The sequence below is a fragment of the Callospermophilus lateralis genome, chromosome 2 (genome assembly GCF_048772815.1).
Source record: "Callospermophilus lateralis isolate mCalLat2 chromosome 2, mCalLat2.hap1, whole genome shotgun sequence".
Taxonomy (NCBI): Eukaryota; Metazoa; Chordata; class Mammalia; order Rodentia; family Sciuridae; genus Callospermophilus; species Callospermophilus lateralis.
The window spans coordinates 201,994,380-202,010,994 of record NC_135306.1 but is presented as its reverse complement, the minus strand read 5'-3'; the positions used below and the strand labels follow the sequence as shown (position 1 = coordinate 202,010,994).

Sequence of the window (16,615 nt, the reverse complement as noted above, 5' to 3'; positions counted from 1 at the left end):
CGCTAGTTTGCGAAGCAGGTGTGTATGGTTTGGCATGCATTGAATAAACATGTCCTCTAATCCCAGCTACTCAGGAGGCTGAGGCAGGAAGATCGCAAGTGCAAGATTGAAGCGAACCTCAGCAGCTTGGTGAGCCCCTGTCTCAAAACAAAAAATAGAGGTGTAGGGTTGTAGTTCAGTGGTAGGACTGAAATACATTGGTCTGGGTCCAATCCCCAGTACCAAAAAACAAAAATATTCTTGTGGAAAAGCATTTCCATTCCGTTGATTTTTTGTCTGCTCCCCAGTTTACGACCACTTTCAATTTCGCGACTATAGGAAAAAGCTTCAGACTTTGGTGTCTGGCTTAATTATCCTGCGCAACCTCCCTCTCCAACATCACCTAAACTGCCTCTTCCGCTTCCTGAAAGGTAAGTGGGGCTTCCGGCAGCTGTTCCCTGCGGACAGAAGAAACTTTTGACAGGGCCAAACACAGGTGCAAGCTTTGAATTCTGTCCAGTGAGCCAAATATAAGTCCTCACCTGCCTCCATACTTCTTGACCAATTTACAGAACCATACAACCCTGATAACTCCCTTTTCTGACCTCCCATTATGACTAAAGCCACTCGGTTGGTTCTCAACTGATAAACAGTGGGCTTACTGAATAAAGGACGGTATTTGGGATCACCGACTTGAGTTCCAATTTCTGACACGCCTTGAGGAAAATTACCTAACCATGTTTTCCCGCATATACAAACTGAGGTAGCAATGCCCGCCTCATAAGTTTGTTGTAGATTAAATAATGTCTGTGAAAGCACCTGGCGACAGGGGGGATTGAACTGCCATTAACACATCACAAGGGAGATAGTGAATTGCTCTACTAAGTTCACCCACGATGGGGTAGTTTGCAGGGGGCTTTTCTCCCTCCCCCTCCCCTCCACACACTGCAGTTGGAACCAGGGGCACTCTACCACTGAGCTAACACACATTCCTTCTTATTTTTTTTGAGACAGGGTCTTGATAAATTACTGAGGCTGGCCTCTGGAGTCGCTTAGATTAAAAGACTGTAACACCAAACCTGGCTTAATTCGTTTTTCATCTTTATTATTTATTTTTAAATTATTTATTATTTATTTTAAAATTATTTGTAGGGCTGGAGATGCGCTCGCCTGGCATGCGTGCGGCCCGGGTTCGATCCTCAGCACCACATACAAAGATGTTGTGTCCGCCAAATACTAAAAAATAAATATTAAAATTCTCTCTCTCTCTCTCCCTCTTTCTCACTCTCTCTCACTCTTTCTTTAAAAAAAAAAATTTAAAAAAAATAAAACAAAATAAAATTATTTGTAGTGTATAGGATTGAACCCAGGGCATTCTACCACTGAGCTACACTCCCAGCTCTTTTATTATTTTAGTTCTAGAAGGGCACTTTCTGCAGGGGAATATGTGTGTATATAACCTCCTCACCCTTCCTTTCTCAGGGCTAGATGCTCTTGTCTAGAAAAGAAAATCCTCTGGGACTTGGTGCTGTGAAAACCTGATGGATGTGACTAGGGTTGCTATAGCAACCCCATCTGAGGAGACTGACTCCACTTAGTCTCTTCCAGTTATATTCAAAGTAACATTGGAGTGGTTTCCTTCTTCAATGCTGAGTGTCTGTCCTCCTCTGTGAAAGGAAGGAGAAAGGAGGCCCTCCCTCCTGAAAGTCTGAATTTGATTGTCAGCTCAGCCTCATATGGGCTGCTGGTGGATCACCTAAGGTTTATTGGTCTGGACAGCCAGTGGCAGCCACCAGCTCAGGTGCATTATATAAACCATACAATAAAATTATGGGGGGAAGCCACAACCATATACTTCCCATTCAAAAGGACATGGCCTATGTCTTCCTGACAGAATTACAGTTTCTCATGTCTGACTTAGGTATGAAACTTAACGGGGGCATAACTGAACCCAGATTTGACAGAATAGTCAGAAGCAAATAGGCAAGCTGGAAAAGGGCACTTCAACATGGAGAAATAGTCTTGTGGTTTGTTTTAAATTGTAGATGGACACAATACCTTTAATTAATTAACTAATTTTTATGTGGTGCTGAGGATCGAACCCAAGTCCTCACATATGCTGGGCAAGTGCTCTACCACTGAGCCACAACCACAGCCCATCATGTTTGTTTAATCTTGTAGGCATTTCATGTATTTTTTGTGACCCTGATTATAAACTCTTTTGCATAGCATGTGTGAAGCACTGGGTTCGAGTCTCAGCATTGCATATAAATAAATAATAGTTCCATCAACAACTAAAATATTTTTAAATCCCCTGTGTGGCCAAGGACAGTTGCAACATCAGGCCAAGGAAAAGAGTGTTCTCCTACGAAAAAAGAATATGAGAGATGGGAATATAGCTCAATTGGTAGAGTGTTGGCCTTGCATGCACAGGGCCCTGGGTTCAATTCCCAGCACCAAAAAATAAAAATAAAACAAAACAAAAAAAAGAACATGACACTTGCATGAGAACCAATGACCTTTTATAGTTAGAACACAGAGTCAAGCAACAGCTAAACTGGAAGAAGCATCAGATGTCTTCAGGGACAAAGAACCTTCCTTGCTTCCCCCAACAACAGCCAGAGGGAGTCTCTAGACAACTCCACAAGTATTAAAGCAACATTTTGTAGATCAAGATCACACATGGTAGGAGGCTCCCATGCTCAGCTCACAAGCCCTGTGAAAACAGGAAAGGTACATCAGTTACACCCAGAGCTCAGGGGCAGCCACAACCACCTACTTCCCATCCCAAGGGCACAGGTCCTAGATCTTCCAAGCAGACAGAATAAAAATTTCTAATGTCTCTGTCCCAGGCATTAAATCCTACACCCACTTCCCTCTCCTACACACCCATTCTCCAGGAAACAGCCCTGACACCACAAATCAGGCACTCACCCAAGTAATCATCCATCAGGGAGCCAATGGCAAACTGTAGGAAAGAAAATAAACATGAAACCAGGACAAGGCAAGAGCACAATCTCCTCTACCCCACAAGCCCCAGGTCTTCTGCCACCCAGAACACTACAGAACCCCATCCCCTCCCCCAGAACTGTGGGTGGTAAAGAAGTCCACAGCATTCAGTTCTGCCTGGTATGGCTATGGTAGGCAAGAGACTCACAATGTCATTCTTGTCCACGCGGGTCCCCACAATCTTCAAGCGGATGTCATCCTCCTGCTGAATCACAATGTCCTAAGAAGAGGAGACAACAGTGTACTCAGACATTCCCAGGACAATCCTCTTCCCTCAGCCTGGCCTATTCCCCCCCTCTGCCTTCCTCCTACCCACTCACCTCATCCATTGTTTTGTAACATGGTGGGTTAGAATTAGGATCAAATTCCATCTCTGAGGGGATGGACTGAAAGGAAAAGTGATACTTGTCAGCACTTTGCTTATTTATTTTTGTGGTGCTGGGGATCAAATCCAAGGCCTCACATATGCTAGACAAGTGCTCTACCACTAAGCTATACCCCCAGCCTGTGAATAGACAATCATATCCCCTCCCCCCACCTCAGCCACTGCTTTTTAACATAGGGTCTAGCTAAATTGCCCAGGCTGGCTTCAAATTGCCATCCTGATTCAGCCTCCCTAGTAGCTGGGATTACATATGCATACCACAGAGCCAGGCTGGGTCAGCATTTTTTTTTTTTTTTTTAACTTTTGGGGATTAAACCCAGGGAAGCTTTACCACTGAGCTACTTCCCAAGGCCTTTTTATTTTGAGACAGGCTCTTACTAAGTTGCTAAGGCTGACCTCAAATTTGCAATCCTCCTATCTCAGCCTCCTGAGTCCCTGGGATTACAGGCACATGCCACCACACCCAGCTGCATTGAATGTTTCAGTAGATGGTCATGATTGGGTGTCTTTTTCCTTAACCCCACCCAACGTGTCTAGACTTACATGTCGAGAAATGAAGCAAGACATGGGCCCAATTTCTGTGAAGAGTCCAACCTAGGAGGAAAATGAATAATCATTCTTTCCTTTTTTCTCTCAAATCCTTAAGTTTTAGGTTGTCCCCAAAAGCTCACATTAGACAATCATTAGGTGCAATGATTGGGCTGTAAGCTTTAACCTAATCAGTATGTTATTCCACTTGAATGGACGAACAGGGTGGTAACTATAAGCAGATAGGATGTGGCTGAAGGGGGTAGGCTACTGGGAATGTGCTTTGGGGGCTTCTATATTTTCCCTGTTGAGTGGAACTCAGCTTCCGATTGCCTTCTCCTGAACTGCTTTCCTCCTCCACTCCCTTCTGCCATTGTGTTCTGCTTTATCCAGGCCCAGAGCAACAGAGGTGGCTGTCTGTGGACTGAGACCTCTAAAACCACAAGGGCCAAATAAACTTTTCCTCCTCTAAAATTGCTCTGACAAGACCACCATTTTTATCTGTATCCAGTCTGAACTGCAACATTTGCTTTTTTTTTTTTTTTAATTGATTCCCGTATTGAACCCACAGGCACTTTACCACTAAGCTATATCCCCATTTCCTTTTTATTTTGAGAATCTCACTAAGTTACTAAGGCTGGCCTTGAACTTATGATACTCCTGTCTCAGCTTCCAGAGTAGCTGGGATTATAGGTATGTGCCACCATGCCCAGCTCTGTCTTTTTTTGACCCTTCATTTTACTGTTTTTCCCCTTCCCATGTGGGGGATTAAACCCAGGGCCTCATATATGCTAGACAAATACTGTACCAGTGAACTACATTCCCTACACCACCCTGTCTCACTAAGTTGCTGAGGTTGACCTCAAACTTGCTATCTTCCTACCTGAACCTCCTAAATTGCTGGATTACAGGCCTGTAATGAAATGAAAGGCTCAGAACCACCTTTCATTTAAATTAAGCAAATATAGTGTAATTGTAAAGAATTTAAACCTAGGACTTATTAGTCCAAGATATAAACCCTTGTTGGCCACAAAGTCTTGGCCAGTACATTTCTCTAAGCTTCAGTGTCTGTAAACAGAGATAGAAACACAGTCACTGTGGGGCTTTGAACAATACTTGGTCCACAGTAACTACTCAGTCAATGTAGGCTCCTGTTATAATTATTCACATTGACTCACATGCCCTTGAGTATTTTGACAGGTACAAAGAAGTGACTTGACTAAGGTACAGAGTTAGTAAGTGGAATGAGGACGCATCTTAGAATTCCTGAGGACCCACACCATGGCCTCCTATGAATGTTCTTACCTTATTGACCTGAGTGACCACAGCATCCACAACCTCGCCTTTAAAAGGCCGGAAAACAATGGCCTTGTACTTAACTGGATAAAGAACAAAGCCCCGGCCTGGCTGGATTACACCAGCACCAATGTTGTCAATGGTGGTGACAGCAATTACAAAGCCATACCTACAAGGAAGACAAAAAGAGAAAGGCACTGTATTACAAGAGCCTCTAAAGCCATCTGCAGCAACAGTCACTGAGCCTGAGGGGAGGAGGGGGAAAGATGTCACCTCTGACCCTCAGAGTTTAATGGCCAAGAGAAAGGATACAGATAAATATTTGTAAGGTCAAATGCTGCTTTCAAAATTTTACAACAAATGTCCAAGAAGAAAGCCGTACTGAGTTAATGGACCTCAATCTTTGTTATGCCTCAGAATCACCTGGGAGGAACTTTTTACATGAAGATTCTCAGGAATTATTATGAAAAATACTCTAAATCAAGGTATCTGTACTTGTACAACTGGGGAAATTTTTGTAGAGTCCTTAACTACTGTTCTCGACATATTTCAGGTCATCATTTTCCTTATCTGGTGTGCAGAATAAAACATCAGAAAATAAAGTATACTGGTTTTTATTTTGAGAGTCTCACTAAGTCGTTAAGGCTGGCCTTGAACTTATGATACTCCTGTCTCAGCTTCCAGAGTAGCTGGGATTATAGGTATGTACCACCATGCCCAGCTCTGTGTCTTTTTTTGACCCTTCATTTTACTGAGAAGTTAAAAAAAAAAAAAAAATGAAGATTCTCCTGAAGGCTCTCAGGCAGTCCTAATTCTATAGGGAAAAAAGCAGCTCAAGAACCAGCATGATCAAGAACTGCCCCAGAAACTGGGTGCAATGGTGAATGCCTGTAATCACCAGCAGCTTGGAAAGCTGAGGCATGGGTTCAAAGCCAGCCTCAGCAATTCAGTGAGACCATGTCTCTAAATAAAATACAGAAAATGGCTGGGGATGTTGCTCAGTGTTAAGAGCCCTGGTTTCAATCCCTGGTACCAAAATAATAATAATAATATAATAAAATTTAAAGAGGTCTAGGTGTGACTCAGTAGTTAAGCACCCAAGTTAATCCCCAGTACTAAACAAACAAACAAACTGCCCCACCTATGTTGCTCAGTGATAAAAGACCCCTGGAATCAATCCCCAGTATGGCAAAAGAAAGCAAGAAAAGAAAAACAAACTTGTTAAGAAAATAAATCTTTAAAAATTTTAAAAAGAACAGCCTGCCAGGCATGGTGGAAATCCCAGACACACAGAAGCCTGAGGCAGGAGGATCACAAGTTCATGGCCAGTCTAATCAAATTAAAGAGGCCCTAGGGGAGGATTGCAAGTTCAAAGCCAGTTCCCACAACACAGTGAGACCCTGTCTCCAAATTAAAAAAAAAAAAAAGACCAAGGATGTGGCTCAGTGATTAAGCACCCCGCGGTTCAATCCCCATACCAAAAAGCCCCCAAAACTAAACATAAAAGGAACAGCCCTAGGTTATTCTGATATTCTGATGCTGGAAGCCCAGACTCTACTATCCTGGACTGAATCCCAGGGTCTGTGGGAGACCCTTCTGTGCCAAACTCAAAGAAGTAAAGTCTCAACCCTATTCCTTCTCATAAACTCTCGTTGTGCTTTTTCAGATCATTCATTCAGGAAATACTGAGGCCCATGATGTGCCATGCCAGGTCCCTGGGCACAGGGTATAGAGAAACCCAGCAGAATCACAGGAGAGCACACACAGGAACAATGATTAAACTCTGAGCTCTACGAGGACTGGCCTAATTCTGTTTTCATTGCATGTTTGCAGGATCCAACATACGCCCTGACACACAACAGGAGCTTTTAAAGTGTTTGCAGACTAAAGGAAAAGTCCAATCTCGACTGAGGGAAGTCTCACTATCCAACTTTGCAGAGAACGCCTTGGGAAGGAAGCAACTGGCTGCCTGGGCGCCTGGGAGGGGGAGAGGGCTCCCCAGAGTGGGTTGCACGGCCTTACAAGATGAGAAGGAATTAGGTAGAGAGTTGTTGGAATGGGGCACTGTGTGCGCAAAGACCTTACAGCGCGATAGGAGCAAACTTACTTTCCGGTGCAGGTTCCCTCCACCTCCGTGAAAAGCTTCTGCTTCACGGTATTGAGCAAGTTGGGGCCGAAGTAGCGCGGGTGCAGCAGGATCTCGTGCTCCAGGGAGATCTGCAGGGAAAGGAGAATGGAGACCGGGCCAGGAGCGGCGAGGCAAGGGGCGAGAAAAGGCGCCCAGCCTCGCTGCACCCCGAGACCCAACCCTCGTCGCCACCCGGCGCCTACTCACGTGGTAGAACATCTTTGCGGAGGAGGTTGGACTGAGGCGTCCACACCAGGGACAACAACTTAACTGTCTCCTCCGGAAGCGCACGCTACAACCACAACCTCGCTTCCGGGTCCCTGCGCCGATCTGATTGGACCTCGCTGTAGTGGGCGGAGACTCGTTAAGCTCTGTCCCTGAAGCCCCGCCCCATGGCGGGCTGTCAAAACTCAGATCCGTGTGGATACTCAGTAAATACTTTTCCCCCATATTTTTATTGGTGCATTATAATGGTGGGATTCGTTGTTACATATGCGTAAATGCTCAGTAAACACTTTTAATAGGCTTTATTAGTGAAAATAACATAATTAAAGAGTTTAATGCACCCAAGGGTTGTAGTCACTCAGGACTGGAATTCAAATTCAAGGCGCTTGCAAATTCAGGCATTCCGAATATTTATGCATTCAATCATTCCTTCAACAATCATTAACTGAGCACTCACTACATGACTTGCTCCCTGGAGAGGAAACCTTATTATTGTATTCCTGGGGCGCGCGGGCGCACACACCGGAGTGGGGCTGGGTTGTGGGGGGATGCTACAGAACTGAGAATCCCTTATCTGTACCCTCTCAACTCTGCGCTTTCTCCCACCTCTCCCCCTTTCCAGGCCAGCCTCCCTGCAAGGACCTAATCTGCTGACGTTCAATGTGCTGGAGCTGGCTAGCACTGGGTAGCAATAACCAATCCCTAAAATTTCAGGAATTAAGCAAGCTGTTCTTTAAACACAGCCATTATTCAAAAGTAAATCATTTACCCGGCATGGTAGTGCGCGCCTTTTATCTTAACTCAGAAGACTGAGGCAGGAGGATGGCAAGTGCTAGGCCAGCCTAGACAATTTAGCGAGGTAGGGAGAATCTATCTTAAAATTTAAAAATACAAATAATAAAAATACAAATAGGGCAGGGGATGTGGCTCAGTGGCCGAATGCCCCTGAGTTCTATCCCTGGTACCCACCTCCAAAAATAATAAAAATAAAAAGCCTTGGAGATGTAGCTCAGTGGTAAAGCACCCTGAGTTCATTCCCCAGTCCCAAGAAGAGAGAAGGGGTAGGGGGAGAAGGGGGTGGGGAGGGAGAAAGGAAATATATACTCAAAACTGATCACTTCCTAGTTACTTTACCTACTTATATTGTAAGTGTGGGTTTTTTCTTTTGTTTTTTGTTTGTTTGTTGTGCTAGAAATCAAAACCAGTAGGGTTTTACTTTTAAGATACATCTCCAGATAGTTTTGTTTTTAAATTTTTTAAATTAAAAAAAAAATTAGTTGTAGTTGGACATAATACCTTTATTTTATTTATTTATTTTTATATGGTGCTGAGAATTAAACCCAGGGCTTCACTTATGCTAGACGAGCTCTACTGCTCAGCCAAAACCCTAACCCATTAAATTAATTTTGAGACAGTGTCCTCAAATGCCTCAACTAGTGTCAAAATTGCAAACTTCCTACCTCAACCTCCTGAGTTGCTGATATGATAGGCTTACTGACACTGCCCTATTCAATTATCAGTGTTCTTTTTTTTTTTTTAAAGAGAGAGTGAGAGAGGAGAGAGAGAGAGAGAGAGAGAGAGAGAGAGAGAGTTTTTTTAATATTTATTTTTTAGTTATCGGCAGACACAACATCTTTGTTTGTACGTGGTGCTGAGAATCGAACCCGGGCCACACGCATGCCAGGCGAGCACGCTACCACCTGAGCCACATTCCCAGCCCAATTATCAGTGTTCTTGAGGTTATTTGTATTTATTGTATCTGTGTGGTATATTATATAATTTATGTGTTAGAGTTCTGGTTGTTCTAATATCTTCTTCATCAGCACTAATCTGCAGCATTTTTATTAGTTTGGTTTATATGGACTTCTAAGATGCTTTGAATCTTTGGAGTAAAGATTGACCTTTTATATGCTAATGAGATAAATGGTGATTAGGGGCCCCTAGGGTAGCTTCAGGGTGGAGAGTGATCACCAAAAAGACCAAGGCAGCTTGGTAGCTGGATGTGGTGGCAAATACCTGTAATAACAACTGGGGAGGCTGAGATAGGCGGATCACAAGTTAAAGGCCAACCTCAGCAATTTAAAGAGGACTTGTCTCAAAATAAAAAATAAACAATTAAAAAAAAAAGACCTGGGGAGGGATGAGGTTGTGGCTCAATGGTAGAGCACTTGCCTGGTATATGTGGGGTATTGGGTTTGATTCTCAACACCACATATAAATAAATAAATAAATAAAATTAATGTCCATTGACAACTAAAAATATATATATTAAAAAACAAAAAAGTTATGAAAAATGGTGTTGTGAATGCATAATTATGATTGTAATGCATTCCACTATTGTCATGTATGTAAGAGAAAAAAAAAAAAGCCTGATCCAGTGGCACATGATGGTAATCCCAGGTAATCCCGTCCACTCAGGAGGCTGAGGCAGGAGGATCATGAGTTCAAAGCCAGCCTCAGCAATGGCAAGGTGCTAAACAAACTCAGTGAGACCCTGTCTTTAAATAAAATATAAAATAGAGCTGGAGATGGGCTGGGACTGTGGCTCAGTGGTAACGCACTTGGCTTGCATGTGTGAGGCATTGGGCTCGATTCTGAGCGTCACCTATAAATAAATGAAATAAAGATCTATGAACAGCTAAGAGAAAAAATGTTTAAAAAAATAGGGCTGGGGATATGTTTGAGTGCCTCTGAGTTCAATGCCTTGTATTGCACCCTGACCCCCCAAAAAAGGCCTTTTTTTCAAAGTCTGTGTCTGAGAACTTATGATAGCAGGTTTCAAAGGGTGGTCTGGGACAGAAAATTTCTATTTTGGGGAGGGTGGATGGGTACTGAGAATTGAGCCCCTGGGTGCTTTACTACTGAGCTACATCCTCAGCTCTTTTTCTATTGTTTTTTAATTTTATTTTTGGTACTGGGAATTGAACTCCCCAGTACAAAAGCCAGTCTCAGAGACCCTGGCTCTAAATAAAATACAAATAGGCCTGGGGATATGACTCAGTGATCAAGTGTGCCAAGGTCTCACTGAATTGCTTAGCCCCTTGCCATTGCTGAGACTGGCTTTGAAATCAATATCTACCTGCTTCAGCCTCCTGAGTCACTGGGATTACAGGCATGTACTATCGTGCCTGGCCCTTTTTTTATTAAAAAAAAAATTTTTTTAAGCATTCTTGTGGGTTGGGGACATAGTTCATTTGGTAGAGTTTGTTTGCCTCACATGCACAAGGCCCTGGCTTCAATCCCTAGCACCACATAAATAAATAAATAGATAGATAGATAGATAGATGATAGATAAACAAACAAATCATTCTTTTCCCCCCAATCTTTAATTAATTAATTAATTTATTTATTTATTTTTATGTGTTGCTGAAAATCAAACCCAGTGCCTCAGATGTGCTAGGCAATCACTCTACGACTGAGCCACAAAACCAGCCACTTCTTTTTTATTTTGAGACAGCCTGGCTAAATTTCCCAGCCTGCCTCCAATTTGTGATCCTCCTGACTCATCCTTCCAATTCACTGAGATTATAGGTGTGCCACTTCTGAGTCAGTCCTGAAAGACAATTTCAAAAGATTGATGGGATCCTCTTCAGTTACATATCTGTGAGATGAGATTTTCTTCATGTACTCAAATCAAAACAATATATCAGCAGGGTATGGTGGTATCCACCTATAATCCTAGAGGCTTGGGAGGCTGAGGCAGGAGGATCACGAGTTCAAAGCTAGCTTCAGCACCTCTTCTTGAGGTGTAAACCAATCAATGAGACTCAGTCTCTAAATAAAAGAAAATAGAGCTGGGCATGTGGCTCAGTGGCTTAGTGCCCCTGAGTTCAATCCTTGGTACCAAAACAAACAAAAACAAAAACAAACAATATATCATAATAGATGAAAGCAGAAACAGATGTGAAAATCTAGCTTTCTTCTATTAACCTAGATATTACAGAGATGTGAAAAAATGCAAACTAATGCCACTTATTCTCACTACAGATTTTTTATTTGGTAAATAAAGTTATTTTTCATAAAAAAATGAAAGTATTAGGGCTTTGGCACCTATAGTTCAGTAGTAGAGTATGTGCTTCGCATGAGCAAAGCCCTGGGTTAAACCCCAGCACCCTTCCCCCACCAAAAAAAAATCCACCAGTAGTTGGCTTATTGTCATCATTTTGTAGTGGATTAATATGTTTTTTTTAATATGACTTGTGAGAATGGGTAGAGTAGAGGTGTGATCTCAAGCTAAGATGCTTGTATCTATCACAAGAATGCTGGATAGAGGAACTCTCTATAATTCTGGTTGGGTCTGTTTGGAGGTTGGATTCAAGAACAAAATGGAAGAGCTTGGTGTGGTGGGTGAAGGAGATGGGAGGACTGAGATACTTCTCTGAAAATGCTGTCAACCACATTGCTGCTGGAGTCAGACTGGAGGCAGGAAAACACCAACTCACAGTTTATAGCCCTTTCCTCTGCATGTCTGGAAACTGAAATATTCTGAGATTTCTTCAGAAGTAGCCATGTTTTAATTTAATTTATTTTCCATGGCATTGGGGATTAAACTCATGGACACTCAGCTGGTGAGCTACATCCCTAGCCACACCACCACCCCTTTTTAAAAATTTTAGACAAGGTCTTGCTTAATTGCCAAGGCTGGCCTTGGAACTTGAGATCCTGCTGCCTCAGCCTCAATCGCTGGGATTACAGTAGTACCCATGGCGCCTGGTACCCAGCCCTTTTTAATTCTGAGACAGAATCTTGCTAAATTGCCCAGGCTGACCTCGAATTTGCCATCTTTTACTGGGATTAAAGTCGTGCACCAGGGCGCCCTGCTAGAAGTAGCCACATTTTTAAAAAAATATTTATTTATTTTAGTTGTACACAATACCTTTGTTTTTATTTATTTATTTATATGTGGTGCTGAGGATGGAACCCAGGGCCTAGCATGCTCTAGGCAGGCGCTCTACCACTGAGCCACAATCCCAGCCCTAGAAGTAGCCACACTTTAAAATCCCCTACCCTGGGATATTTATTATTTATATGTTTTATTTATTTATTTATTTCGCTGGTGGGGATTGAAACCAGGGGCGCTCTACCGTTGAGCTACAACCCAGGCCGGGTTTTTTTTTTTTGTTTGTTTGTTTGTTTGTTTTTGAGACAGGGTCTTGCTAAATTGCCCAGATTGGTCTCCTACTTGGGACCCACCAGCCTCAACCTTGAGTGGCTGGGATTACAGTCATGTGTCACCACGCACAAGGTGATACTGTAAAGCCCTAACGCTTTCCTACCAGCACCTGCCCAGTACCTCTGGACAGAGAGGGAAGTCTATCCTCTTCATTTGAAGTTGCCCATAAAGTCTAGGCTGAGGACGCAACATTCTGACAGCTGCTAGATCCTTGACACCACCATTACTAAGCCAGAAGCCCTGAGACCATTAGATTGGAGGAGTGGAGCAGATGGGGCCATCAAGGAATATTTGAGCAAGGGACCTTCAGAGATAACTGCCGGTCAGAGAGGCGTGTGTGACTCTTGCCCAGAGTTTCTGCAAAGCCTAAGGCCCGCGACTCCAGAGTACCACATTGGTTTTTTATTCCTCCTTTTCCCGGTCACACTATAGTAAGGTGACGTGCTGTTCACTCCCACTCAACAAGGTGTAGTTGCGGATATAGTGCCATTAGGGGTCCCAGCCCGCCCGCTGCCTCGGTAGACTGAGCAGCTCAGCCAATCCCGAGGGCTCTGAGGCAAAGAAGGCGGGACGAAGAGGAAAAGCTCAAGACAGGAGTGATAACCAATCGGGCTCCTCTCTGTCTGAGCGATGGATCCGAGCACCCACTTGGACACGTCGGCCGGAGAGGGGTGGGACAGTGGACATTTGACCAATCCTCAACGGGGGAAGGCGAGCTTGAACCAATTAACACTGAGAGGGTGGGAAGGGGCGGAGCTCGCCTGGTGGCTGCTCGCTGGTGGTGAGGGATCAGCTTTCTCTGCTAGTTCCCACCCCAGGAGTCCTTAGCACCTGGAAAGCGAAAGGGAGAGGCTCAGGGAGTTCTCGGAGTGGAGCGTAAAGGCATCGCTCGGGAAATCCTGGGAGCAAAACAGACTCCTAGTTGGAGGAGCCGCTGGAAGCGACCGGGTGGGAACCGAGGAAGCCGAGGCTGGCTAGGGGGCGGGACTTCCGGGGGCAGGGCCTTTTTCGACCGGAGGCGGGGCCTGATCCTAAGGTTAGTTTGAGGGGGCGGAGCTAATAGGAGATCTTTGGGTGTGACGTAGGAAAAAGAAGGGTAGAAACTTAAAGGGAGCGTCTTGGGGTGCGGTCTGTGTTGCCAGAGGCCTTGGGGTGGCGAGCGGTAGTTAAGGACTGACGTTTAAGGCTGCTGGGGAAGTTACCTGCCCTAACCCACTGTCCTCTCTTCCCAGGGAGCCACTGGTGGGGACCTTACTTGGGCGCCCTCCCTTTCGTGGGGTGCTATGGAGTTCCCAGAACACAGTCAACAGCTGCTGCAGAGCCTCCGGGAGCAGCGGTCCCAGGGTTTCCTTTGTGACTGCACCGTGATGGTGGGTAGCACCCAGTTCTTGGCACATCGGGCTGTGCTGGCCTCCTGCAGCCCATTCTTTCAGCTTTTTTACAAGGAGCGGGAATTGGACAAGAGGGATCTGGTGTGTATTCACAACGAGATTGTCACGGCCCCTGCTTTTGGGCTGCTTCTGGACTTTATGTATGCTGGCCAGCTGGCCCTGAGGGGAGATACCCCTCTTGAGGATGTGTTGGCAGCTGCCAGCTACTTGCATATGAATGACATCGTCAAAGTGTGTAAGCAGAGGCTGCAGGCCCGGGCCCTGGCAGAGGCAGACAGTACCAAGAAGGAGGAAGAAACCAATTCACAGCCCCCTAGTTTGGAGTTTTTGTCCAGCACTTCCCATGGCCCCCGGCCTTTGTTGGCATCCCCTGAGACATCAGGCCATTGGGGCAAAGAGGAATGGAAAAGCCTGACTGCTCCTTTACCTACTGTGCGTCCTCCAGATGAACCACCATTGCCTGGTGGGGCTGACACTACACAGCCTGGCATGGAGGTTGACTCACCACATCTGCGGGCACCTCCACCACCAGTAGTTGATGTCTCTGTTTCTCTTGCCAGTCCCAGTAGCTCCACAGAAACCATTCCTGCAAACTACTTCTCTTCTGGCCTCCCAACAGTTTCAGTGGAACCCCTGACTCCTCTTGATGTGGGTCCTGAGAGCCTGAGGGTGGTGGAATCAAGGGATACTGGAGGACCTTTGCAAGGATTCTATCCTCCAGCTTCAGCTCCAGCTCCAGCCCCAGTCTCAGCCCCAATTTCATCCCAGGCTCCAGCTCCAGCAGAAGCTGAGCTGGTCCAGGTGAAAGTAGAAGCTATTGTGATCTCTGACGAGGAGACTGATGTACCAGAGGAACAGACTCAGGGTCCTGAGGGACTGTTCCCACCTGGAAGACCAGTGTATGGAGGACAGCCCTCCCAGCCAGAGGCTTTTGAGGAACCAGGGGCAACAGGACTGGAGGATGGGCCAAGCGACCACTTCTTGCCTACAGACCCTCATCTACCCTACCATCTGCTGCCTGGTCCAGGGCAATATCATCGAGGACTGGTGACCTCACCCCTGCCTGCACCCCCAGCCCTACATGAGCCACTTTACCCACCTTCTGAGTATGAAGCAGCCCCAGGAAACTTTGGGGTTTTTACTGAGGATGTTCCCACTTGCAAGACATGTGGGAAGACCTTTTCATGCTCTTATACACTGCGGCGACATGCCACCGTGCACACACGTGAGCGACCCTATGAGTGCCGCTACTGTCTGCGCAGCTACACGCAGTCAGGGGACCTCTACCGACACATCCGCAAGGCTCACAATGAGGATCTGGCCAAACGCAGCAAACCAGATCCAGAAGCTGGCTCTGTTCTAGGGGTGCAGCCCCTCCCTGGTTCCCCAACAGCAGAGAGACAGAGCAGTGGTGGACCACCCAAAGATTTTGTACTTGGCTCCAAAAACTAATATCTGGGTGAGCATGAGCTGATACCAGCCCTGCTCTTAACATCGTTAGATGGCAGCACAGAGGTTGGAAGCATCTTGTCACTCCTGCTGGGTGACAAATGAAGGTTCTGCCTGGCCTGAAAGTTCCTACTGTTTTCTTTATCCAGCCAGATAAGCAGGACTTTATGGGCCAGAACAGATCAGCCAGCTCTCCCCAAGGGCACTGGGAATTTTCCTGAGGTGTAATCACTTCTTATTCCACATTCTGGAACATAAAACTAGCAGTGAAATTATCTCTTTGAATTGATGTTGGCTTGTTTCTTCCACAAACTTGTATGGCTTTGTGTCTTTCATCCAGTTCTTCATTTACTTTATTTTATTATTATTTATCTATCTATCTATCTATCTATTTATTTATTTATTTGTGGAGCCAGGGATTGAACCCAGGGCCCTGTGCATGCTAGGCAAGCAATACCAAGTGAGCTATATCCCCAGCCCCTTTTTATTTTATTTTTATGTGGTGCAGAGGATCGAACCCAGTGCCACATGCATGCTAAGTGAGTACTCTACCACTGAGGCACAACCCAGCCCCTTTCGTCCAGTTCTTTAGCTGACATTTGTACTTGGGGAAGGAGTGGGGGCCTGATCACTTATGAGGAAAAAAGTGAGATAGCAGAGGGCATTGTAAACTTGGGGAATCTTACACAATTATGGTTTATTATTGTAGTTGAGCTCTTGTGTTTTAGGCTGTATTGGGTACTTTGTGGTGTATTAGCCACCTATTTTTTTCAGAGGAAACTTGAGGCTCAAAAAACCCAAGTAGCCCGGTGCGGTGGCACACACCAGTAATCCCAATGGCTCAGGAAGGCGAGACCAGCCTCAGCAACTCAGACCTTGTCTCTAAATAAAATAAAAAAAGGTCTGAAGATGTGGCTCAGTAGTTAAGCACCCCTGCATTCAATCCCAGGTACCAAAATCAAAAAGCCCCAAGGTCACAGAGTTGTCTAAGGGGCAAATCAGGATTTGAACCAGCTTTTGATTCCAGGCACTATGCGTGATATGCTGGTCTA

General features: G+C 45.1%; 2 protein-coding genes and 1 long non-coding RNA gene across 4 annotated transcripts; 2 read left to right on the top strand and 1 right to left on the bottom strand.

The window, feature by feature from the left end:
• Positions 1-6: 6 nt before the first annotated feature.
• Positions 7-1,286, top strand: LOC143391911 (uncharacterized). 2 transcript variants are annotated; one of them, XR_013090294.1, is made up of 3 exons: positions 7-129; positions 319-410; positions 1,132-1,286. It is a non-coding gene; the product is annotated as an uncharacterized LOC143391911 (long non-coding RNA). The 2 variants fall into 2 exon arrangements; XR_013090293.1 differs by having other exon boundaries at positions 288-410.
• A 1,198-nt stretch (positions 1,287-2,484) lies between these two features.
• Polr2g (RNA polymerase II subunit G) lies at positions 2,485-7,646 on the bottom strand. Its single transcript, XM_076844697.2, has 8 exons — positions 7,533-7,646; positions 7,305-7,414; positions 5,207-5,366; positions 3,917-3,967; positions 3,309-3,374; positions 3,137-3,208; positions 2,914-2,947; positions 2,485-2,695 (listed from the first exon to the last, which is right to left on the bottom strand). The coding sequence occupies exons 1-8, from the start codon at positions 7,542-7,544 to the stop codon at positions 2,682-2,684; spliced, it is 519 nt and encodes a 172-aa protein (XP_076700812.1). The 5' UTR covers positions 7,545-7,646; the 3' UTR covers positions 2,485-2,681.
• Positions 7,647-13,482: 5,836 nt separating this feature from the next.
• Zbtb3 (zinc finger and BTB domain containing 3) lies at positions 13,483-16,605 on the top strand. Its single transcript, XM_076844696.1, has 2 exons — positions 13,483-13,504; positions 13,956-16,605. The coding sequence occupies exon 2, from the start codon at positions 14,007-14,009 to the stop codon at positions 15,564-15,566; it is 1,560 nt and encodes a 519-aa protein (XP_076700811.1). The 5' UTR covers positions 13,483-13,504; positions 13,956-14,006; the 3' UTR covers positions 15,567-16,605.
• Positions 16,606-16,615: the final 10 nt, after the last annotated feature.